Genomic DNA, 26,836 nt, shown 5'->3' on the forward strand with positions numbered 1-26,836 from the left:
TCCATTTCTTATGGTCATCCTAAGGAAAAAAAAAAAAAAAAGAGGGACAAGCACAAATTGCACAGGCTATACAGTCCTTGAGAACTAAAAGGCAGGATTACTGGGAATGATGGCCCCTTGCCACAGCAAGGATTTTCATGGGATTCTTGCACACACCATCAAGCATTTCTTGTGGACTCTGGACTCCATTTAACTTTAGTGAAAGTTGATACTGAGTCAAAGAAAGAATGGCTGTATGGTCTGGTAGTGAATCATTTCATTTAAGTAAAAGGAAGCTGTTGTGAATGCCTGAATCAATGAACATATAACTATGAAAGATTTGGTGGGTTAAATACCGACAGGCCAGTCCTGAACACTCCTAAATATCTTCTAGGTTTGTTCAAAAAGGTCCCAAAAAGGCAACTTTTTGGATACTTAAGATCAGAGCATATTTTCTCATGATGAAGAGAAAGCTGACACGACATCTGCTATCAACTTCCTAAACCACTGGATAGAACGAAGGTCACAGCACCATTTCCAGAGTGGAATCAAGACTTTCATATCCTTTCCTTTTACTCAAAGTACCAGATAATGTGACTTTGCATTTTGCTGTGAATGGCAGATTAAATGGGTTGTCTTAAGACAGTTTAAGCATCAGCCCAGTACAGAAAACAAAACAAACCAAAACCTACCAGTAATTTTATTTCAGTTTAATCAAATCATTTTTTAAAAAAGTGATTGCCATCCTGAGGAGGGCCTGTACCTCATACAGGTTGATCTCATCATTTTATACTAAAATTGCCAGTTTCTAGGACAAACCAGTTTCAGCAGCTTGCTGTGGCATTACAGGAGGTATAAGAGCACAGAAGGAAAAAAGCTCTAAGTATCTAAAAATAGTGTGTTTACAATAACTGTCATTCATTTTCAGTGGGAAATTATTATATTTCAGGAGGGTGAGAAATTATTCTAACTTAAAACAAGTGTAAAAAGGCAGATCAGATCAGAAAGGCACCCAAGAGCACGTATGGAGATTAAGCTGACATGCCTACATGGCTGGCTGTGACTACTTAAGCCCAGAGGAGGTAGGAGGAAGGGCAGGGTGGAGGTGGAGGAGGCTGCTCTGGACATTCACAAGGTCTCCATCACAGTGGTGGCAGCTCCGCTTCCTATGTGCAAACAGCTGTATTATGTCTCGGATAAGACAAAACAAAACAAAAAAAATTACTCATGCAGAAAAATACTGAAGGGAGAAACAAAGACACTGAAACCCTAAGGTGTTGGGATTAAACTGTCAGAGAAAGAAGCTTCCTTTTTGTTTGCATTAATTAAGCCGTATATTACAATCATCATCATGGCTTTAGATTCAAGCTTTCAACTGCCAATGATTTATTCTGATCTAGGGAAATCAGCAAAATTTGCTTTTTGCAGCCAGAGTCATAGAATAATCTCACAACATGTTCAGAAAAGTTCATTAAGGACAGCAGTAGTTTTCCAGCTGTACAGCTCTGTATTAGTGAGTGATGTTTAATTGTATAATGGCTTTGATTATGATATGTTGTTATGTTCCACTCCTGCTGCCACCATAGCCCAGAGGGAATTTGCATGTGAACATGGTATTTCATCTCAGATTGTTTTTCTGTATAAACAAATCGGTTTTAATAAATTCACTGGAAATCAAATATTAAAATAAACCAACAGAACAATGATGACTGGGGATTACTACAAATCATACTTCTTCGTGTTTCCTGAATACGTGAATGTCGAAAGATGCATGCAGCTGCTGCCATCGGTCACTCACGCCTTCTTTTAGGAAAGCCTTATTACTCTTCTGTGTCTGAATGCTATGGATAGAGAGCTGTAAGTTAAGATGGCATCTTCCTTGCATGGTGAGAATGTACATTGCATGCTTCAAAACCTATTTCAACACACAGGAGGTCAAGCAAAGTACAACACCCCAATGATTGACTTTGAGCAACGTTGGGTTTGTAGGGTTTTCAAGTTCTGTGACTGTTGCAGAACTCATAGTGCTCGTATTTGCTCATCTGTAGTTTTTCCATCTCCCCCCTTGACAGTGGGCACTATTTAGGTTCTCCTTTAAAGCACACTGGGAAATCTAGGTGATGAAGTAGTCAGCTAGTGCATTTTGTACATTTTGCACAGTACAGACTGCAATAAACATGTAGCACTTTTGATCAGGTTTCTGCACCTGCTTCCTGTCTGTTTTGATTATCCCAGATAATGAAATTTAACCTCAGATGATTAGGGTGCTGTTATTTCTGAGACTACATTCAACACAAAGACCCAGTAGAGCAGCCATGGTCAGCTCACATGCTCCCGCTTTACATTCTTAGACCTAAAGATGATGCAACCACCAGTAGGGGTTTTTTTGAGGTCCGTCTCTCCAAGACTATTGGAATTCATCTGAAATTATTCATGCCTCGGTCTCAAGATCTTCTCAAGATTTTTCTTTTTAGCATCAAATTTTCTTTGATTTTTTTTCTTTTTTCTTTTTTTTTTTTACAGAAGAGGTATCTACATCTTGTGCTAGTCTTTATGATTAAGAGAAGACTACTGCTATTGCAATAGCTCTATTTCTACAGGAGTTCTGCAAACTAATAAGCAAGTAGCACGTAATAATCTCTTTCTCTACCCCACATATCGTCAAAGGTACCTACACTACCGACAGAGTTTGTCTGTTCATTATTTCTGTGCTTGGAAATTGTAATCAGAAATAGGGAAGCATTAAGTGAGTTTATATTCATGCTGCACGAGTAAAGTTTCCCAGGTTTTGGAATTCCTGCATGTAGAATTTGGGATGTCATGGATTGCATTCCACATTTGGGCACTAGCAGATTTCAGAGGTGTGCCACCAATGATTTGTAAATGTTATTGTTATTCATTGGTAGCATCAACATAGGAAAAGGAGAATGCTTAAATCTGAAGGAAGCTTTCTTTAAAAGATAGCATTGCCTTTTTTTTTTTCAAATTTATGTACATATTTTCTGACTCTTTATGAAGAATTTCTTGCTTCTCTGAAGAATTAAGCTGGACTGATTTCAATTCCATCCTGTTTGACAAAGAACTGCAATGACTGGTATTGATTTTTCTCACTCTGCTGATTTTATTTAAACTGGCTGTTGGTTTAAATGCTCAGAGAGATTTCTATAAAAGAAACACTTTTCACATGCACAGTAGTTTTCCTAAAGTTTTATAGAATTATCACAAAGACATATATTTGCAGTTTTGAAGAATGTTTGCTATGTATCTTTAGTTATCTTCCTATTGTGAAAATGAAATAATTCAATACTGCAATTAAGTTGATCAACAAGTGTTAGTATTCAGAGCACAACGTATGTAGTGGCATTCTGGTAAATGGTGGTGAATTGTCACCTCCCCTATAATTTTGGCCACATAGTCTAACTAGTTTAAGGAGAGATACTGCAAGAGAGAACAGCCCTTAGACTGTCAGCGCATCTTCGCCCGTTACACAGCGCTTACCTCACCAGAAAAACCCACTCTTCTGATGAAGGTTTCAGCAAAACACTCTTTTGTAGTGAGAGAAGAATTCACAGAGGGAGGCAAGGAGATGTGCCTGTGTCTGTCTGCATTAAAGACAGCAGAAACAAACATTGCATTGTTTGCGATAAGTGTAGCTGCCTGATATCCCAGGACTGTCACACACTGTTCTATGCTAATGGGCACCTTTGGGTAAAAAAGCTGGTGTTAATAAAACCTCTGCTCTGCTTTTCTTGGAAGAGCCACTTCTGGCACTCAAAGCAGCTCTTTGCTTCCATCCTCATACACCTCCAGCCTGCAGCCAAGAGCAGCTCCTGCAATTTATTAAATTAGTTCTTTTAAAGAACCCCTTAAATACATTTTTTCCGAGCAATTTTTTTCCCAGTGAGCCGTGGCTGGCATAAGTGAGTGAAAAGCTGGTCGAGGCAGGGCAGGAGAGCACAGCTGAAAGCATGGCTTGAGTGACAGGAGGTGCTATCCACGGGGAGTGGAGTGGGACTGCCTTAGAGCTTTTTCTTTTTATATCCTCCCCTAAATGAAACATCTCACATGCAGCAGAAGGGTTTTTTTCCCAATGTCACTTTTTTTTTTTTTTTCCTCTTGAACATATTATTGGGTGCTGCTTAATGGCAATTTCTGTAGGAAATAAAAAAGAGTCACTGACATGAGCAGGAGGTCTGATATTAACCATTTCAGGGCAGCTCTTGGTTCAGTGGCTCTCTGCTTAGAAGCTCTGCATCGGACAGCCATTGCTTGAAATCACATCGGGTAAATGAATGACGTCTCTTCCTACTAGTAAGAGTAACCCATCTGGAAGAACAGCAGTCAGACAGAAGCAATGCGAAGAAAACTGTACTTCATGGTGAAAAGATGTGTGCAACTCATCCCATTCCAGAGCAATGGAAATTATTCTCCTAGCTCATCAGTGGTAACCAGAAGGCAAGCAGTGTCCATGAGGGACTTGGCACAAACTGGCAAACTGAAGGGCATGTGCATTTGTTCACTACATGATGAACAGAAGGAAAAGTTCCACGTAAGCAGATCCCACTTGATAAACATGAGGAACAAAGTTAAGATTAACAACCAATATTTTTAATTAGCCAGCCACTCCCAACAATGAGGCTATTGCACCTTTACGTTTGTTTTTTTCATTTGCTTCATTAACAGTTATCAAAGTAATTAGTGCTACAACTTTGCTATCAGTATGAACTTCATTAGATACCTCTGTCACTTCAAGTTATTGAATTATAACTATGAAAATGAAGTGGAAATTTCATCCACTTAAGCATAAAATATAAAAAAAAATAAAATTAACAACTGAATGTAGCATAAATGTGTCTTTTGATACATTTCCTTCTGAATGGCAGAAGACAGCTACTGGGCAGGTACTAAAACCCTCCTAAATTTTATGTCTGGCAGCCTGCTTACAATGTGATATGAATCTTACTTCAGCTAAACACAAATTAAAAATATTAGAAGTGTGCTGGAGAGGTGACTGAAAGACCAACTCTGTAGCTAATTATCTAATAAATACTCTCCAAAGTCTTCTGCCACAGCTTGGCCACTCTAGTATGTTTGGACAGCGTAAATTAAATATTTCTGTAACACAGATGGATGTAGGCTCAGAACTAGGAACTCTGTCCCAGGCGGGTAATCCCTATCTACACTGAGCATTTCTTAATGTATTTACCACTGCCCGTAACACAAAGCGTAGCCAAGCTATCACTCTAGTTTAAACGTGGAAACTAAAAAAACTTGTTTTCTCTGCATTAGTCCTCTCCCTCCTGTTACTGCTGACAAGAGTTCCCATGGGTAGGATTTTTTTTTAATTAAACTTAGTGTGGAAAGGCCCAGTAAAGCACATAAACCCAAACCCACCATTCTACGTAACTGCACAATATTTCAGACGGAGAACAAATGATACAATCCATTACAGATTTTATATGCATTTTTCCATTAAAGTTTATAGCTTTTCTCATGAATGTGTTCATAGAAGTTGAAGCTGTAAAGGAAGACAGACAGAATCTCAGAAGAAATGCTAAAAAGATCACTAATTAAGCGGGAAACTTCTCAGGAATGAAGCCTAGAAGGTGGAAGAACGACATGCAGGGATTACAAGCAGATTCCTCCTCTTGGAAGGGATCTCTCCAGCCGACCTCCTGGAAAAAAGGGGCCGACTAATGTTGCACAGATTTGGCTACTAGCCAAATAGGCTAGAATCACCATCTCTCCTTCACAGAGTTGCTATAAAAACACTTAATTTGCAGGATTGCTGGAACTCCCAAATATGATTTACAAGAAAATTGGAGAATGTAGTCAGCATACATATTAATTAAAGCTGTGGCTTGCGTGAAGACCCACACTTCTGTGACAGAATCATGGGCATATGTGTGACAAGATCCTTACCTAAATAAGCCAGTATTTAAAATCTGCCCAGGTACTCTGGTTAGTGGCTTTTTTTGCCACGCCAGATCCAACTGTTCTTTATTGTGATGGATCTGAGGGACAGACCGTGGAGTGCGACGGACAGCTAATTGCAATAGTGTATGAAGGAAGTGCTGACATACTTACAGTTGCATTTCTTCTGAACAAATCTGAGCTTACACGCTGTTCGGTAGGTGGACAAACGAATGCGATCCAGATCTTGAGCCCCTAGTGGAAGAGAATAACAGCAAAATTTGTATGGAATATAACCTATGTGTACCTTTGATAACGGGGAAGCCAGAGAACAAAGAGGGCACAGGAGCCGACTCTGTATAATTATTTTCAAGGTTATCTCCTTTGCAGGGAGATCAGTGAGGGGAGGGCAGAAAGATGGGGAAAAGTAGGAGCTACAGTGTTAAAAGACTTTTATGAAGGAAGGCAAGGAATAGTCAGCCCACTGTGTCTGTCACTTTGAAGAACAATCTGGTCAAGCTGCAGGCTAAAAGACACACTGGCCAGGCTCCAACAGAAGGGAAAACCTCCATCTAATTTTAATATTTAACAACAAAGCTCATAACAAATATCTTTGGCAGACACGCCGGATCAGAACAAGGTATTGCCAGCAAACCAAATTAGAAACAATATCATGCCATAACTAAAGGGCTGATAGCGATCTGCAGAAGGGGGCAAAAACGCTGCAAGGAGCGTGGGGCATCCTCCGTTTCGCAGAGGTATGTTCTCTGCAGCGGAGATCTCCGAGCCAGCTCCCTGGCTCACACGCAGCTTGGCCCTGGCCTCTCCAGCTTAAAGACCTGGCAGCATTTCCAGAGCAGCTGTCCAGGAGATACGGGAAGGAGCTGACTGGTAGCTACTCCATGTGAAAGAGCAGCAGAAAGGGACCGGTATGGGGGGCAGAATCTGGCACGGTGTCTTCAGGCATACTGCTGGTGTGTATCATTCGCCACGCTTTCCAGAAGTCTCAAAAAGTTGATGAGTAGGTTGTTATTTAAATGTTGCTCCTTCTTGGCTGGTATGTCTTACACAAGAAGTGTTGCTGCGTAGCTACAATATGGCCTATGAGATGCGAGACTGCTTATTAATTGTGCCACACATTTCATGGAATCATGTACAATTGAGCTTTTGCATGTTTGTTTTCTCATTGTGGTTGGCCCTAGAATAAAAGAGTAAAAACCGTTCTGTTCAGTTGAGCAGCCTCCTCTGCAGGAACGGTACCAACCTACAAAACCAGGGCTTCTCAAGGAACTGTCCAAATGAAACACATCCATACAAGTGAAATATGGCCCTATTCTGCTTTCACCCATTTCCCAAAGGCTTTCTTTAAAATTCCTCTTCATGTTATTGGACTGGCCACTCAGCTTCACTGCTGCACGTATGGCCATGTCAGCCTCGTTCACCCACGCTTTCTTAAACAATCTGGCACCCTCTGGACCCAAATATTTCACATGTGCTCTACCCCGTGAGATGAAAATGAGAGTGATACTCTTCCTTCTCCCCAGACTCTGCTCTTTTCCTGACCGCATTGTCCCACACCATCTTCCCGGGGCTCTCAGCTACTCCCTTCTGCCAGCTGGTTGTCTTAACACCATCTGTTCCTGGAAGAAGCTATCTTTAACTACTTCACATCAGGTCTGCAAAGCCTTATTTTTTTTCATCATAGTCTTATCGCTGAATTACAGTTTTTCTCTTCTGCATTAGTACCCCACTGACAGCTTTTGGAAAACTCCTTTATTGGTGAAGGAGAGTTGATAACACTTGCAACAACAAATCTTTCCTTTTTTAGTAGGACCAATGAGTAATACAAACTTAACTTTTTTCCCTCTTAACTTCAGTGAAAGACACTAATAAAAGCTCCCAAAGCTCCTTTATAAAACTTCAGCATTCTAATAAGATGAACAGGTTCAAAGCAAAGTGAAACTGGCTCATTATACTTTCTAGGTTGTAGTATCAATTCCAAATACACAAAACTGTAGGCAGTACTGTTGCTTTTTTTCCCCTACTATTTGCACACACTGAATTGTGTTACTTTGGGAGGAGGTGTTTCTGTTGATAAAACTGTGGAACATACTACTTAATTTTATCATGATTCACATTTTACCACAGTCTGAGATCCATTTGTCAAATAACTTCTGTAGAAACATGACTTCATTTTACATGGAGAGCGCTGAAAAATATGTGGAAAGATGTGTGGGACTGAGCATGGCAAATGAGACTGGGAATTTGTAACTTGCCTACAGGATTGCCAGTGGCCTCTCATTCTCTTTGCCGACTGGCAGTGTTTCACTGTTTCTTTTGAATATTCTCGTCTAGGTAATACTGTCGGCAGTTCTCAAAAATAATAAAAGGATACATTGAGCCCTTGGCTGCTGTCTTCATGCTTGGTAATATGTGCTGGCAGCACTACCATAACGTACATTTTGATTTTTTTTCATCAGAGCAGTCTGGATATATGAGCATGTCAGGTACGACTAAGGGTAGCCTACTGATTTGACATCCAGTGGTGCACCTTGAGAGATAAGATTCAATCTAAACTTTAACTCTACAGAATATGATATTGGTTATGATACTAATTCACAAAGGTTTGTAATTGGGAACTAGAAAGATGCTTCTTCTGAAGAAAAGGAAAGAAAAAAGTCAAACGAAATGTCTCTAATTACAGAGGAAATCATACGCTGCCTCAAATCTGAAGTGAGAGTCCAATCCATCTACTCTTTGTTCAGAACAAGCTTCCTACAAAGGCATGCACAATTCGATTTTTTTGCTGTCTGGTGCTGTCTGGAACACGATCCACTTTCTAAAAACATAGTGGGGTTTTAATCACAGGCTTGCAGATATTACCACAAGAACCTAAAACACTGGCAAACTCCTCTACATCATTTACTTTTTTCATCTAACATGGGCAGGTTTGGAGTTCAACTTTCTACCAGAAACTTATGTTTTTTCACAACATTAGGAAACTTTGCATGACCCAGGGTATGTAGGGTATGTTGAGTGCCTGATTTTTGTTCAGCATGGACTTTGTGGGCTTGCGCACAGCTGAGGGGACCTGAATTCAATGACAATAGGATGAGTTTCTGTTTCAGTGCAACACACCCTTTATACCCACAGTATCTCAACATGCAAAATTGAGCATTTTATGAATGTGAACGTTTCTTTGCCTAAAACATATTTAGTTTATTACACACAAAAGAAACGTATTTTCCCCTCTATCTTTTTATCTGGTTGGAACCTGGTTCTCTGTGTGCGTGTGTAGCAGTAGTAGGAACAAAGGCAGGCAAATAGGAAAGGCAGGCATATATGAGATAAACCAGACACAAGTAAATATGTCAAAATACTAAAATGTGAAAGAAAAATAACTATTTGTGTAGGCTATGGGAAAATAATCCCTCCTCATTCTCCAACTACTCATTGTCAATTTTCCCAGCACTGCCTTAATTCCCTCAAAACAACCCAGAACAACAAAGCAGCCTTCAACCCTGTGGGAGCAAACCATAAACCCCCACTGAAAATTCTTAAGGAATTATCTCCTGGTTTAGGAGTTCAGATGCATTTCAAACAGACTGAAGTTAGTGGTATTTTTGCCACTGACTTGAGCTGATACAAGCTGAAGTCCTCCGTATAATTGTAATTAAAAGTATACTATGTTATGGTAAAGGAGAAATGCATCATCCTTTTTTTTTTTTCTTTTTTTTTTCCTTCTAGCTAAAAAGTATTCCTTCCTTCCACTGGTCTAAGATGTTGTACCAAAGGGATAAGAGGAATACCCATCTGAGTTACAACAGAAACCCTTGTGTGGTATTGAAAGAAGTACGGAGCACAACAAAGCTAGTGGACATCATGGAATGGGCCAAGAACATTCTCAACAGGCTAGCTGAATGAGAAGTCCTAATTTCGGAGAGCTCGTGATCACAGATGCAGGCCATTTGGTGCCCCTGGGAACCGAACAGTCCCTGCCACATTTGATTCACCAGCACAGACCTGGCCTTTCAGTGTGCATGGTTGCTCTGGTCCCATTAATTCCCTGTTCCATTACGGCCTTGTTACTTTTGAGTTCAGAGAACTGAAGTCTTGATAAATGGAACAGAATGGGCAACCAGCTCCTAGTGATAACCAGGTCAAATATTTTGAAAAATAAATATTCATAAAAATCAAAGTATCACTTTTTCTATCATTTTTACTATATTGCGTGGGACAAATAATAGGAGGCTTACTAATTATGGATAAAACGTTGGTAAATCTAATAAAAAGGTGACGGTCTCAAACTTCATACATAATACAACTTCCCTGAAAATGGTGGTTTGTTTCTAAGAGAAGGAAGAGACAACTTCCAAAGAATAGCAGGAGGATTGTTAGTATAGCACACCGATGACACACTGTTCTGTGGGGACCAAAAAAGCTTCACTAGAAAATATAAAAAATGCACTGAAGTGGGCTGTGTTCTATATGAGACCCTGCACTGGGCCTGGCTGGGATGGAGCTTTCTTCATAGCAGCCTGCGTGGCGCTATCTTTTTGATTTGTGGTTAAAGCAGTGTTGATAATACACCAGTGTTTTAGCTATCACTGAGCAGTGCGTGAAGACCATCAAGGTTCTCTTTTTCCCACTCTGCCCCAACAGTGAGTAGGCTTCGGGTGGGCAAGAGGCTGAGAGGGGACACACCAAGGACAGCTGACCCGAACTGGCTAAAGGGGTAGTAGTCCATATCATACAGGGCCATGCTCAGCAATAAAAGCCAGAGGTAGAAGAGGATGGGGAGTTTTGTCTTCCAAGATAGACATTGCTTGAAAACTGCCTGATTATTGGTCTGGTTTTGGGAGACGGTGAGTAACTGCCTTTGCATCACTTTTTTATATATATATATATATATTTTTTTTCCTGTTTCCTCCACTTATTTAACTGTCTTCATCTAAACCCACAAGTTTTTTTGCTTTTGCTCTTCCTGTTCAGGGACGTGAGGGGAGTGAGCAAGTGCCTGGGTGGGTGCTTAACAGCTGGCTGGGGTCAACCCGCAACACACACCCCAAATATAGTGTTTTGGAGACCTTCTTTCCCTCTTCATTGCTACCTGTGTATTTCAGCATATTTGTCTCAAGAAGCCATTGATTAACATAATTCAGTATGGTGTAGAAAAATATATAAGCTGGCGTAGAAAATCCCTTTCCCCTGCTATTTGGTCAAATCAGCCCATTTTCCTGTAGTTTTGGTCTCACAATATTAAACTTTCTGTGAAACAAATGTATCAGTTACTTGAGATGGAAAGCTTACATAAATTTTACTGACATTGCATTGCAACTGGCATGGTCTACCACAGTGAAATTTCTAGGAAGTACTTACGCATTTCTGCAAACAGCTGCCTTCTTTCTGCCATGGTATTTCCTCTTTTCCCGCAATCTTCAATCATTCTGGAAGACAAAATCATGTGAAAATATTGAGCATTATTCCCAGGCTGACCATACATGTTTAAGCATCCAGAATCGATCCCGGTGAACCTTTGAGGTTGACTGGTGCTCCAAATGTACCCAGTGCCTTTTGCCAGTCTCTCTGTGGCATCGTTTGGGGGGAAGCTGGTCCCAAAATTGTCCTCCATTCCCTAGACTCTTCTTTCAAGCATTTGTTTTCCCTCTCTCTCTCTCCCAAAGGCAATGTTTCGTTTTTCCGCTTGATGTAACTGACTGACTTACATAACACAAGCTCTGAAATTCAATTTAGGTTTTCTTAAATAAGGAATCTTCAGTTTAAGTTATATAAGAGTGAAGACATCATAAAAGATTCAGATATTATTTTATAGTTTAGAAAATGCCTTTCTTGCCAGTTCTGGGTGGAAGAAACAGAAACAAAAAATAACACAACAGCAACTAAATCCATATAACACCTCTATTTACTCAAGCAACTACACTCCAAATATTCATTCAAATTCAAGACAGTATGGTTCTGATTAAATGAGTCCCAGTAAAAGGCTCAGAAGTAAGGATATTTTTTCCTTCAGTTCTCAGATATCCAAGTCTTCAGAATATTACTAAGAGCGCTACTTCTGGAGAGAGAATAAACAGCTTCCTTCACAGCCAGCATTCAAACTGGAAAAGACTAAAGCCTCCAGAATAAAGACAAACGCCTTTAGCAGCACTCAAAAAATGAAACCAGTGTCAGCTTCACCACTTCCTATGGATAATTACTCTAGCAAACCAAAATCTTTCCCTCCCTGCCAAGCCCGGTTAGGGCTTCTGACCTGCATTTTAATCTACACCCTTATCTCAACTAGATTGTGTGAGATAACATTGGGCCACCTGGGATAAAAAAAGAGATACTCTGTAGAGAAACACAATCCGAAATATACCACTGTCTTCAGTAGCAAACCCACACATGTATTTAATAGGAAGGATGAAAGTATTGGATGCTGAAGGCTACCATCTGCCCACCAAAGGGCTCAGGATGGAAGACCAGTTTCCTTTTACTTCTTGGAGAAAGGAAGGCAATCACATAAGAGTTTTTTGATTTTTTTTTTTCTTCCATAATGCACTGTTCAAATGAAGTGCTGCTACATTATAGCTGTCTTTTCCAAATAGTCTATTCAGTTCTCAGAGTACTGATAAAGGCTCCACTAAAGTGCTATTTACAGTGGACGTTTTGTGATGTGAGCAGCAGCCCCACTAGGAGGAGGACAAAGGGTACGGCTGCAGCGTGTTTGCAGGTATATTCAAGTTCACTCATGCTCTAATTTGGCTGGGAGTGATACGGATGTGTGTAGCATGGCATTAAGCTGCAGCTAATATATCCTGCCCTTCTGCAGAGATAACAGCTTTCAATACAGAGCTTTACTGAGGTGGCCACGCAGCCCCTGATCTGAAGCTCGTTCACGTCTTGCTGGTGGAGAAGTGTCAGGGAAGGCTCACATCTATCTGCAAAATGAGATATACCTTAAGATCCCCAGCCTGCATCCTAAATAGGAATGTTGTTTGTCCCTGCATCAGCCTTAATTCTCCGCCCATAAAAGATGAAAAAATAGGTAATCCCACTAACCCCAGCTCGAATCTCCCACCCCTTTCTCCTTCTAACTGAACTTACAGCAGTAGACAAATTTGCTGTGGAAAACCACCAGCTCTCCTACGACAGCTGGGTTAATAAAGCCATTTGAAAAGAGCATCTTTTATCAGGCAGGACAGTTGAGTGAATACTTCACAGCAAATACAGTTTTAGGTTAACTTTTATTATTTGTAGGGTTGTTCACAACGGCCTCCCTATGGAAGCCTGAGTTATGTGTAGATAAATACAAATAACTTTGAAAGACTCTCACTGCAGTAGATATTTTTCAGATTTTAAAACCTTCATCCCAAATGACAATCCTGAAGTTCTCTGCAACAGCATATATGCCATTAAGCTAATGAGAACATCAGTGGTGGCAGTATTTTTGGAAGTATCCTCTATCCCTTCTTTGCATCTTTTCCGGATAGAAATAAAAAGAAAGACAGACAATGTTGCTCAATAATTTTTGAGTTCCCATTGATAGGAACTCATTCATCTTTACCTTCCAAGCTTTTCTTACACATTTTTAACTCTAGAATGCACCCGAGCCACTGCTCAGCTAATGACGATGGTCATGGGTTTTGTGCATTTCCCTTTTTAAGCTTGTTAACCTTAGAATGACAGAATCATGGGACCACTTAGGTTGGAAAAGACCTCCAAGACAATCTGGTCCAACCGTTAACCTAGCACTGCCAAGTCTACCGCTAACCTATGTCCCTAAGCACCACATCTACACATTTTTTGAATACCTCCTTGCTCCAGCTCGCAGATACGCAGCTCAGCTCTTAAACTCAGAGTACAAAGACTTGTACTTTGAGGTGGCAATGTTCTCAGTTCAGTCCTTGGGGCTGGCCATGAGCATAACTGACTATAATCATGTTCCGATATTTCTCATTTGGCTTACAACAGATGTCAATTCACAGAAAAAAAGTACTTTTTGTTCTACAGGGAAAAAAAGCAAACCACAAAGCGAATTTTATTATACTTTACAAAACAGAATAAATTATCAGAGACATAATTTTTAAAAATATTAATTCATGTATACTCTTCCCAGAGTAGAAAAGACATATTTGTCTTCTCTTGATCCCTTCCACTATCTGTTTCCCTTCACTTTTCTCCCAGGAAATAACTCCTCCACTGCAGGTAGGGAGAACACCTACTGTGCATCTAATTAAAATTCTTGTCATGGGCTAATTAGTAATGTACTGATTAGCAAGGTATTAAGGCTTCACTATATTACAGACATTCTAGAGCAGAAATCATTCCAAACATAAGGTTTCCAGCCTCTGAAAAAGATACCGTGAATGTTTCACGTCCACTGGTGCTTTGAGCTGAAATCTTTTATAACATCAGCAGAGCTTGAGGGAAAACAATCAATAAACAAATAGCTTAGTCTGATTTGAGCCGTTTCATGTGCAATTCCATCTTCATGCTTGTCATGTATCAGAAGCATAGCTGGCTCATTTTTTAGTATACTTTATTTGTTTATAAAATCTGGGAGGGAATAGTTTAAACGCATAAGGTGAGAACTACATGCCTTATTTTTCTTTCCTTTGTGCCGCTTTGATTTACGAATAATATAATAACTTCTGTCTCACATAAGTGTTTTTTCTTGCTTTAGTGTATCTAGGATAAATAGCTTATTTTAGTAACCTCTGTTTTAATCATCCCCCTTGTAATTAGTGTTATTTCTAGTTCTTGAGCTACTGCCCGTGCTTGGTAAAAGCAACGCCTGCTACCACTAAATCATTAGCTCCAAAACACAAAAAGAGGTAACCGCCTGTTTACCTGGAGAAGGAGCTCCCTACTTGAGTGTTCTGTAAACTTAATAGGAAACTGTCAAAAATTACTAATGTGACACACACATACGTGCTCAGTTTGACGACTCTGAGAAAAGCCACCCCATTAACACTTCGACAAATCCCCATCTTGTTCATCTGTGACAGATGAAGTGCCACGGGGAGTCAGGAAGTGTGCCAGCGAGGAAAATCGTATGCTGAAATTGATTAATTGTGGCATGGAAAATTTACAAAGTCCCACGTGATGACTGTGACGCAGCTGCACATTTTTACATCTTTGACACAAGAGGCTCCGAATCCTGACCAGTGACATTCCTGCCCGCCTTGCAGACTGCATAGAAGTTGCTCTTCCCATTGCAGCTGGCACAGAGGAAAAAGAAAAACACTTCTGTCTGCCTGAGTCTTGTCCAAATGTGCTCACTGCGGCTCTGAAGCGCCTGGGAATGTTCTGGGATGCAAATTCTAGTTGGAAGTTTTGCTCCAGAAGAACTGGTAAAATCAACAGTGAGTATCCCAAGATCACTTCTGGAATTTGGTAAACTATCAATAAGGCTCGAGCATCCTTTATCTAAGCAGCCTGTATTTCCCTGCTGTGGAAATTTTCAACTCCCAATCTAAACAACTATTTCTTTTCCTACCATGAAATTTCAGAAGACTTCAATTTAGATATTTGCCCTGGTATCTTTGAGAGTTGGAGGAATTAGGATGCAGAGAAATGTGCAGGTTTCTCTGTGGTTGATCTTCATGCTACTGACAAATCAGATGCTATTTCCTATGCAGCTGGTCGAAATTTAAACCCAGGTTTGACTAGACAATAGTAACATCTTTCAGTAGCACAGGCTTCTTGTCTGCCATTGCTTGGGACAGTTTTATCAGAGTGCCGCTATTCCTTTTCAGGCATTATCAGCTCCAGAAATTTTGATGCCTGGAAATGAAAGAGCCTGCTGGGGTCTAGCTTTCAGTGATTTGATGAGGAACTCAAAAGCTCTAGTCGATAGCTGGGTTTGAAGCACTGTTCATGCAGAAGTCATGTAATATGAAAGAGAAGATTTCAAACCCATAGTTTTTCCCTCTTCCATATTCTCCAAATTCAGCCCTGGTAGGTGGGTGCTGCTCAGCCAACTAAAGCAGAGCTATAGCTGCTTATTTCAAAGTGAATTTGGACCAGAGAATAGAGGGTTAAAAGGGACTGTGAGTGCTAACTAAAACTGTATTTGCCAAGTTCCCAACCTCAGCAATCCTTGAAGTTAATAACTAGAATCATGGAAGGCCATTTCTGAGCCCTCTTCCCCTTAATGGATTTATTGGTGCCTTATGAATGTCTTGTTTCACATCTTTTAATGAAGCAGATCCATAATAGGCATCTCTCAGCTTTACATTCCAGGACTAATCTTTGGCACTATAATAAAATTGTTCACTGCTTTTTCCTGAGGCTAGGTATAATTGCATTGCACTTACAGTACTTGTTTGTATTTTATCTAGATGAGCTTTTACAGTGAAGAAGTAAAATAAAAGCTGTTGCTAAGCTTACTTTCAACTTGAGTCTCAGCAAATCCACCTCTTCTTAATTTTGTCATATTTTTGCAATTTTAATATTACCCCCTCAAAAAAATCTCTCTTGATGTATTCTTTCAGCAAAATGTGTCTCTCGTTTTTAAGAAAAAAATTTCCAAAAATTTTTCATCAGTTCCCCTTTTGGATCTCCGTATCCTTAGTAGGAAACTGTCAAAAATGTCCTATAAGGCAGCCACTGCAACTCATTTTCGTAACATCCAGTATTCAAAGAAGTTTGAGTGTCATGCAAATCTTATTTGGGAGGTCTGAGAAATGAATTGGGGAAAATTTAATGGTAAAGAAAGATTTGATTGGGGAAAGTTTGATGCTCAGGCAAAAAAGAACAATTCGGAGATAGAAAACATGAGAGTCAAAGCACACTAATTTCATATTTAATACTGTACAGAATGAGAATCTTAACAGAGGATGTCAGGACTGACAATTCACTTCAGGGAACGAGCGAACCACCAGTCATTCATTTTCCACGCGCACCAGGCATTGTCAAGTTTAAGAATTCAAATAGTTATTAATTAGGCCAGAATATATCCTAAAACCATTATTTTTCTGCTATCTATGTGTGCTTGTATAGCTTTCAGCTTTTCTCTGCAAAACTAAGGAGGAGGAGTTCTCTCATGTAACAGAGAATCTTACAACTCCAGACATGAAAGACACTTGACAAAAACAATACTTGAGACTTACAACAAATATGTGAAACTTTATAAAACTGCCTTGCATGAATTGCTCAGATGCATTTTTCCAACCATGTGCTTTTATAGTCAGCCTTCCTGGCACTATAAGAAACTGATCCATTGGATGAAACACTGCAGGAAAACCAGTGTTCAATGCTTCAAATACGTTTTGACCCTCTGAGAGTATAAAATGATCCAATAAAATAATTTTAGTCAGCTCCAATTTTTTTTTCTCCAGTACTTCATTGACATCACTTCTGATAAAATAGTTCTGATAAAGAGTAACGATTGATTGTAGCTAAATGGTGCAGATTTAAATACAGCTCGTCAAAGTCCCATTGAAATGCTACCTTTAAATCACATTTAGTCTGAGTTTCATGAAATATTTTAGAACAAATAAAGCAGGTATTGATTTTCTTTATACTCCACGATGTTTCAGAGCCTTTGTACAGCCGAGGACTTGTCAGAAATAACTTCCGCTAACAGTCATGTCTTTTTTTGTTATACTAAAAACATTCCAGAAAAAGAACAAACCCTCCAAAACTCAGACGCAAAAGTCAACAATATTCAGTACCAAATCTGCTTGTCTGATGTGTTAATCTGTTACAGGAGCTTTGCCATGCCCTCATCACGGACCTGGATTTCACCCAAAATGTAGTTTTTCATTCAACATATGTTTTTATACTATTTTACTAAAAAAAAAACAGGATCAATAAAGTATTGATTACCTCTAACCACTCTAATTTGTGATTCTGTTTCTTTCAGTTGCTTAGGCAAAGAATAATTTGTAGAGAAAACCTTAATGAAACTCAGGGCGTAAAAAGTTAGAAGGACTTTATCACAGGAAGCGTGTAATTGATATCTGATACTTTGGTACTCTGGTCTTCTCTCAGGTCTTTCATTTGCCGTTGTAGAGGCACAAAGGAGGTTGCAGGATTTCACATATAATTAAACTCCTACTTAGTCAAAGGTTTCTTTCAGTTCTTCTTGTGCTGGCATAATTAAACCCAAATTCATTTGAGTAAGCTGTCAGTGATACAATTGTGTTGGGAAGCATTTCCTGGCTTCTGCCAATTTTAATAATACAAGTTGTCAGTTTTTGTAAATAGGGATTTGATGATTATTTGCTGTAGGACAGTGGGTACTTTCATCTCCTTTGAATTACAAAAACATCTAAATAAACCAAATGGTAGCTGTGGGAGAAGATACATTCCCAGGCAGTTGAAATTATTGAGCTCCTTTGCGTGCACTGGGAAAATCTTTCACTGAAAGTATTGTTGAGTAGTCAAACAAATTAGTTAATAAGGGAGCTGCTGGCTTCTGTCACCTTATCTGATCAATAGTTTCAGCATCCAAACTATTAATTGAATAGCCATTGATTTAGACAAGATGAAACGACCTTATCAGCTAAGAAGAGTTTTCCATTATTCAATTGAGATCCAAGAAGAATTTAAACTTTTTCGTCTTTATGCACGAAATAGGCCCCTTTGGACTTTTTCTACTTTTTAGTTTTCTGAAACATTGTAACAAATTGGTTCATGAAAACATATTCTGAGTTTTATCTAAAAAGCTAAGAATTATAGCTAAGAAAAAAGATTCTTTAAAACCATTCCCATGGAAATCCAAGTCCCTCAAGAACTAATTTGGGGAAAGGTGGAAAACAAATTACAAATGAAAGAATGATGAGGCACTGATGAAAATGGTCACATATATTCCTTCATAGTGGTAGCTGCTAATTTGTCTTAAGTTCAGTGATAGCAGGCACTAGAAGAGAAGAATAGCACTAGGATGGCAGTTATTGAACTTATGAGCATTTTGGGGATAAGTATAGATCTTTAATGCAAGTAACAGCAACATACAGGCTGATCTAATCAATATCTGAAGAAGGCATTTTAGCAATTAGTTATTGTCAAGGAATAAGGAAACAGGAGATTTTCTCCTTTTTACTTGGCCATATCCCTTCTGTGAGCAGCCTGATGACTTGGGTAAAAGTACAACTTCATCCTTTTGGTAGCTGTATTCTGTATTCAGCTGAAGACTAAAGCAGACACCAACTTTTAAATTCTGTTTTCAGCTTTTAATTCTGCTTTTAATTCTGTTTTCAAGTGCCAGATCACAATTAAGGACACCTGTCTAAGTCTTATTATAAGTTTGTGGTGGGAAAATAAGTGCCATATGTATTGTTCAAATGATTTCATTTGGCAGCCTTAGCTACAACAGTTCAGTCCTCAAGATATTCAGTTAAGATACTAACTGTCCAAAGTCATAATGATCGATATCAGTGTCTCTGTATTCTCATTCTGTACCTGCCTGCACACCCATGAATGATCACACCAGCCGTACAGCAATACAATTGCTATATCCAATAGAGACATAACAGCTAGGTTGGCAGTACCACGTGATAAGAGAAGAAAAAGCAGGAAAAAATCCAAGCAATGAGGCATCTAAATTTGTAAAAATGTAAGTGACCAGAAATTACAGCCAAATACAAACATTTGGGAGTCTTCTAACAATGAACACAAAGGAAAGGCAAACTCAGATAGGCTCCAGTTCAACAAAAGCTGCCTTTAATACGTCCTTATTCAGCAAACCCTTTATACACCCATTAGACTTAAAGGATATGCTTGAACTCCATTGTGCTGTCTGAGTATTAGCTGAAAAGGAATGGACTGCTGAACTGGCTCGAAGATTTTTCTATTCTGTCCTTAATAAACACCTTACACAAAAAGACACAACACAAACAATGAATAGAAGAAGGAATGCACTTGGAAATGGCACATGGAGAAGGCAGAATTCCACTACGAGATGGGCTTTAGTGACATCGAGATGAATGTGAACTCTCATACATCCTCTGCATAACTGAGAACGTATGTCCACATATATGTAGAACTTTACAGAGTACTGAGGTCACTTAGAAAACACAAGGGATCAAAGAATTTAAGAGAATTAAGAGGGTAAAAACCACAAGAATCTTTCTGTCTTTCATCCTCTCCTCTTCATTATTTGGCTGTATGTTGAGATCCTGTTCAGGACACTCCCGTAAAAGTGAACTGCAGAGGAGACCTACATTTTCTGTCAGTTCATACACCACTGGTTATTCCTCAAGTATCCCACCACGGAAGGCTAGCATAAGCTCTTATGTTACAAAACTGCCTTTGATGCAAATGTATTCTGTCTTTGCCTCCCAGCAAGTTCAGGCCTGCAGTTGCTGAACTACTCACATGCAGCATTACCATACTTTTTCACATTAGCCTGGTTAACTCATTTCAGTGATTAATAACGTGTGGCTATTTATTAGGAGTGGGAATTTTTGCAAAACTATGCATTTAATAAATGGTAAATCAGGCATCTTACATCCTCACTACAAAATAAAAGTGTTAGATGTAAGGTGCTGAGGGGCTGTAATAACTTAATTAACAAAAAAACCCAACCACACAACAACCCTTATTTCAACAGGTACAGGATGACAGGAAATGAAAGCTGCTGCAAACTAAAAAAATGGCTATTTTGATATGCACTACCGGCTAGTTTATTTTCCCAAATAAAAAACCTAATACACCAAATTACTTTTAACCTAATTAAAATCTGACATTATTTTATTAGGCAATATCATTATTACGATAGTGTACAGAAGAAAATGAAATACAATATAATTATGTAGCAAATAGTCTTATACACTAAGCCAGAACACAGATCTAACGTTTGAAATATTGAAGGCAAAGCTAATGGCTGGTGATGCCTGTAAGCGGACACAGCAGAAATACCTTGCTTCGTATGATTACTGATCCTGTTTGTTCTTCTCAGATATGCACATTGACACTGCTTGGACCCTGCTAAATTCAAGTTACTGTTGTATATACAAAATATGCTCAAAGACAAATATTTTTAACAAAACATTATTAATTATATTGTGAAGGAATGTTTAGGTTATAAAAATCCTTCCAGTGCAGCATAAACTTTTCAGCTGATAGAAATATGCTGGTGAGCAGGCATTCATCTGAAGAAGTTTTGGTGTCCTGACTCTACCTCTCAGATGGTGAGGAGGGAATGTGAAGAAAGCAAAGGGGAGAACAACAACCGCAGAAGAACAGCTCATCAGGCTGGCAGCTATGTTTGCAAGGATTCCTGGTGTGCTTTGAAATCCCGCAACACTTGTTAAGGAGATTTTTGTTCATGTAAATGAAGTAGTTTCTAGTTTCTTAGAAACACCAATCTAAGGGCAGTCAAGACAAAACACATGCTCCTACGCAAGCGTTGCTCTAGGATGCTCAGAATGCATTAGCTTTTGTGGAAAAAATTACTTTTGCAACACTAACTGCAGGTTACAAGAGGTGTCAAAACAGTCAAGATACAGTCACAGAGCACTTTAGGTCTGTACGTGGTTCTGTCATGTTTCACAACAGACTAGAGTTCCTCAGACTAATATTTCAGTACCTCCTTCATTTACAAGGATCTCATTCCTTCTGTTTCTGCTCAGGTCTATTATTCTACCTAGGTTTAGTACAAAAATAAGTTTGCATTTAAATGCACACCTAAAGGTGTGACGGAAATTAAATGGTTTACATGCTGTAAGTCTCCCATTGCCAGGAGCAATTAATGGTCTGAAGCTCACATTGTCACCGGTGCAGGATAGCCGGATAGCCCTGGGAGAAGTGCTGTGGACTTCAGCAAGGCTATTCAATACAAATGAATGAAGAAGAGGATCCAAACCCAGCTCTAGGAAACCAGTTACTGTGGCATCCTTTTGCAAGTTAATATTGGAGGCCGCAGCTGACTACTTCTTGTTTGGCGAATTAAGCAGATATAAGCTAAGCAATACAACAGCTCTTCCACAGCAGCTCATGGACAGGACGCGGAGTTCCTGCTCCACAGAACAGACAGCAGGGAAGACTTTTTTTCCTCCCATAGAAAACCGAAGAGGGCACAAGAGGCCTGCTGCAAGATGTGCAGACGCACAGTCAACGCTGCAAAGCACAAACCTGAGAGCACAGCTGGAGCGGTGACCAAAACCCAACAGGCAAGTGAAACATGGCTGTGTCCCACCACAGCTGATGCTGATCTTTGTGCCTGGAGACTGAGGAAATCTGGCATACATCATCCTTTCCCTTCTCACAAGCTGGTATCAGCTGTTAAGGTTTTAATTAGGCTGGCTGTGACAGATGGTTCGTAACAATCCAAGACCACCAGTCTCTAAGTTTTGGGGGATACTCTGTGAGATTGAATCAGTAAGACTGCAAGTTACTGTACAGCCATATTGGACTTCCCTGTCCCTGTCTTTATGTCATGGTCACTTTCAGCAGCAGTTTTTTAAAAAACAAACAACTCTCTATTTTTATGTGAACGGTCACAAATAACACCCAGCGGAGCAATCCCAGCCACTGAACTTCTAGCTGTCACAGTGTGATTTCCAAGATCCAGCACATTTATGTAGGTATTTTTCAAAGAATGGTCACCAAAAACGAGTGGCCAGCAACTATCAGGTAGGTTCACAGCTGACGGAAGAAGGAGAAAGGATGGTTGTTGCAAAACCAAGATAGCTTGCAGCACTGCCAGGGCCTTCAGCAACTTGCAAAGCATGATATATTTGGGAGAGAGAGGTACCAATGCAAACTGTTGCACGTTAATTTTTTATGTGAAATGGTTTGGTTCTGAGCGCGTAAACCAGCACACAAATACTTTCAGTAACAGGCACTGACTGCCTGTAACTGTACCACCTCAGGGAGACCTGCTGGGGTATTTGTCCACAAGGGGACTGCAAACTGGGCCCCAAGAGCGAGAGTATCACAAGGACCTCAGGGAGAGCAGTAACCTCTCCAGGCTTGAATGCTGATCAAAAAATGTCCCTGAACTGACTGTGACGGGTGAGAGGCACGCTTGTCTGGGTAGTTAGGACCAGCAAGTAGCACAGAGCCCTTTCGCTCTCAGAAGTGCTGTTCATTGCCCTCTGCTGAGCCAGCAGCCTGCTCCTTGCTGTGATGGTCTGACCACGCGCTGCTTTCAAAGCAGCCGCCAGTTTACTTCAGAAAACAACAGAAACTGAGACTGAGGAGAACTCTGTGTTAGTCAGAAGTGTCACGTAGCTGCCTTGACAAAACCACGTCCAAACCGAACCCTGCTGGAAGATGCAGCAGATACTTACGTTGGTACAGAGGCATCTAAACTTGAAGTAGTTTAAGCGGATTTAAACTAAGCTGCTTAATGATATTTGCAAACAAGAATAAGTGCATTTGCACCTTAAGTGTCATTTGCTTAATTCTCAGACCATGTCCAATATTCTTCCGAGTATTCTGGCAGAAAAGCAGCAGTAGTGTGTGTTATCAAATGCATCACATCAGAGCAGGAAGCAAGAGACTTTCTCCCTTTGTTTGGCTCTGGTTCAACCACACTCAAATACTACATTCTGGTTTAGGCACCACGTTGTCTGAAAGCTATTGACAGAGTGGAAGGAGCAAGGAGGAGACATGGGAAAGTAATCAAAGGGCAGAGATGGGAGGGTCTGATTTCTGGGAAGAGAATAACATCAAACTTACACAGTTTTGTTAAATGTTGGTGAACTGGCGAATGAAACAGCTGTATGCTGCTAATGTTGAGGAGAGAGATGAATTATTAGGTGTGACACAGGGTTTGATTAGGAATAAAAGGAGTGATATTTAAACACAGAAAATGTCGGATCTCAACAGGGAAGTTCTGAAGTGAAAGATGTATTATGCTGTGGACAGTCTCTCAAGAGATGTGCTGAATGCCCTATAGTCTGTGGCTTTTAAAACTATCCCAATAAGTCTTTCACATATATGTTGTAGGCCAAACCCTGCATTTCCAATGAGGTGCAATGGAGGCTCTGTAAGTGTTTTTGGGCCAGATCATCAGATGGTATAAAATAGCATGTAGTGGAGTCATGCAAGCACTTTGTTCTTGCCTCAGCCAGCAGTGTAAATGGAGAGTAAAGGATGGGAGCGAAGTGCATAGCTGGATTTTGGATACTGGGCTCATCTCTTCCTTGTACTGAACAAACTCCAAAGGCTGAAACATTAAAAGGACTGAAGAATCACCAAACTTTCCTTTTAACCTATGAGAAAGACGACAATAGTGCAACAAACTATACATCAGTAAAGTGCATTAAGTCACACAAGGTGACTAGAGTATGGCCTAGTGTTGTTAGGAAGCTGCTCCTTCCTGCAGAAAAGGAAGCAGGTGAAGCCCTTTGGTACAAGCACCTCCTTAGATGTTCTTCACCTCCTAGTAAAAGACATTCTGATGGGTGATTTTTTGAACTGGGCTAAATTAACTGCTATGTCTTACAAGCTACAAGCAGAACGAACCCCCAGAACTTTCTGGAGCAAAATCCTCCATTTCTCAGATTACAAATCTCTGCAAGGACAGGGGTATACACTGTCCCAGTGCTCTGCAAAAGAATGCTATCCACCTTCCCACCTGGGCCTTCAGTGAAGGCCTTTGCAATGTGCAGAAGGGAAAGGCAAACCCGTGTGATGAGCAGAGAAGCAATGGTGAGCCTTGCTCTGCCATCACAAAGCATTATCAAGAGGTATTCAGCATGGCGGAGCAAAGGACCAAACTGGAGCCAGGTAGCCAAGACAAAACCATTCAGGATCAGAGGCTGGGGCCTAGGGGTCAGAGGTCTAGGCGTAGACAGACACAGGGCTCCACATCATGAAACCAGGTGAGTTCTGTGTGTTAGTATCCCAGGCAAGAGCAATACAGAGCTTCATCAAAGTCAGCAAAAGTACCAAAAGCAATTTGGCAGAGGAGAAGCAGGACTGTGCTGAAAAGGGGCAGGACTAATAGGTGAGATGAGTTAACACAGTGTAATACAAGCAGTGAAGAAAAACAGGTGGGGCTACCTGATACACCTTGTGGTGAGGCAAGTGGCCAGCCTGACCTGCATCTTGGCTGTGGGGGCTTGTCCTGCCAAGGAGACTGAATACAGCCTGTTGCAGGGCTGAGGGCCTTGAAGAGCCTGTCTGAGCTGACCAGGGCCTTTTATTGTCCCCTGACCAAGAAGACAGTGTCCTTCATGCCCAGGATGTAGGCCCAGCCGTGTGGGCTGTCACTGCGTGCCGCTGCTGATTTCCCACTGAAGTGCTTGCCTTTCCTCCTCACTTCTCCCACTGCTACGGGGGTGGTGGCGCCTCCCCATGGGCATTGCTTTCTCTCCAGACAGCCAACTTGGGGAGGGCTGGAAGGGACCCGGGAGGCACAGGAAGCCTGACAACACCCCGCTCAAAATACCTCTCAAGCACCATCTGAAGGACCTGAAACACCCAAGTCCAGCTCAGCTTTTCACCTCAAACAGTTCCATTTCCAGACCCTGGAGAAGCAAAGGACTGTGCTCTCTTCTCTACCCATTACCTACTGACTCAGGTTATCAGTTATCTCAACTCTATTTCAGCTCTTCTAATACCCGCTTTTCACTACATATGCCCAGAGGCAAAGGGTACTTAGGAATTAGAGGTGTAAATTCATTTCCAGAGGCACCGAAACAGATTTAACAAAATCTATTGGGTAAATATTTAGCTGCAGGCCTGGTTCTAAGCAAGCCCGTGGAAGTGTGGTTTTACAACACAAACGAGTTAGAAAGGGAAATTTAAAAAGACAGAGAGGCTTTTTCTCCAGTTATTTACAATTTTATTTTACGTTTAAAAAATTATTTACAATTTTACCCCTCAATTGTATTCATATAGCAGGCAGAGAAGACAAATATCGTTGCCTGGAACAGACTTGGATGCTGTAAGGTGTTGAAGTATTTGGTAAAAAAAAAAAGGCTTTTTGATGGTGTTCCTTGTGTACACCTCATTTTTCTTCAGCTGAGATGTACTGAAAAGATTTCCACTGGCAATCCGCAATGCCAGGACCATTCGTTTGTATCAAGTGCCAGTCATTCTTCACTATATCAGCAACAGGCTATTTAAAGTATTATCATCAATTGCATTTTTTTCTGCACAATACCACAGAGATTTAGGAGGGGTAGAAGAGTACTACAGAGCAACGCTTTTGGAGGTAAGCATTGCCAGTTGCATGAGATGCCTACATGAGGAGGACTTCTCAGGGCAGAAGTCCCAAAGGGTCCACAAGAGAGCAGGGTGGAGCAGATCCTCCTCCAAAGTAGCAGTGACCCTGGAAGCCTTAGAAATATGCAGTTTTTGATAGAGTCAGTCTGCTTGCAAAGGTTTCAAACATAGCAGTCACGGAGCTATAAATAACCCCTGGCATTAATAAGGTCAAAATAACGAAGGCATACACACACACACACAAATGGGATCTGTTCAAATGTTTTTTTCATCTAAGACCTTATATAAGGAAGAAAACCAATACATCTTTTGAAAATCATGTTATCTAGATAAGAAAAATACTCAAGGTTGAGACAAAAACAGCTACATTTTCTTCTGAGAGATCTGCTGAAATTTTACTGACTTACAGTGTGTCACTGTCTTGGAGAGAAAGACTAGAAATCACTAAAAATTTCGCAAGATTATTAATTTATAAAACCTTAAAAAATGAGGAACTAATGAACTTAAAAAAGAACTGGAGAATCAACATTTTTACACACCTGGAAGTTGCTGCAGCTGCTAGCAATAGTTAATGACATCAACCAAACTCTTCAACATTGCCGAAAACTCAGATCCTGGAACAGTTTTATGTGAGCTACTCTGAAGAGGAAGAATGCTGAGCACCAAGTCCAACACTCACTGTTTTCATATGCTTTCTCTTCACCTTTAATATACAAACATATTTTAAAAAGCAGCTCATCAGGCTTGAATAATATGTTTGCTAGGATCAAAAATACACATCCTACAATCTTTGTCTTGCCTATTCAGTTTT

General features: G+C 40.3%; 1 protein-coding gene across 20 annotated transcripts in view; it reads right to left on the reverse strand.

The window, feature by feature from the left end:
* Positions 1 to 26,836, reverse strand: part of DTNA (dystrobrevin alpha) — a 225,294-nt gene that overhangs the window by 88,583 nt on the left and 109,875 nt on the right. For all 20 annotated transcript variants that reach the window (XM_083823444.1, XM_083823445.1, XM_083823459.1 and 17 more), the window contains 2 exons: positions 11,272 to 11,339; positions 6,067 to 6,147 (listed from right to left, as the gene is read on the reverse strand). In XM_083823444.1, the coding sequence (XP_083679570.1) occupies positions 6,067 to 6,147; positions 11,272 to 11,338 (148 nt within the window). In that variant the 5' untranslated portion in view covers position 11,339. Of the gene's footprint in view, positions 1 to 6,066; positions 6,148 to 11,271; positions 11,340 to 26,836 lie in introns of those variants that run through there.

The sequence above is a fragment of the Anser anser genome (genome assembly GCF_964211835.1).
Source record: "Anser anser genome assembly, chromosome: 2".
Classification (NCBI taxonomy): Eukaryota; Metazoa; Chordata; class Aves; order Anseriformes; family Anatidae; genus Anser; species Anser anser.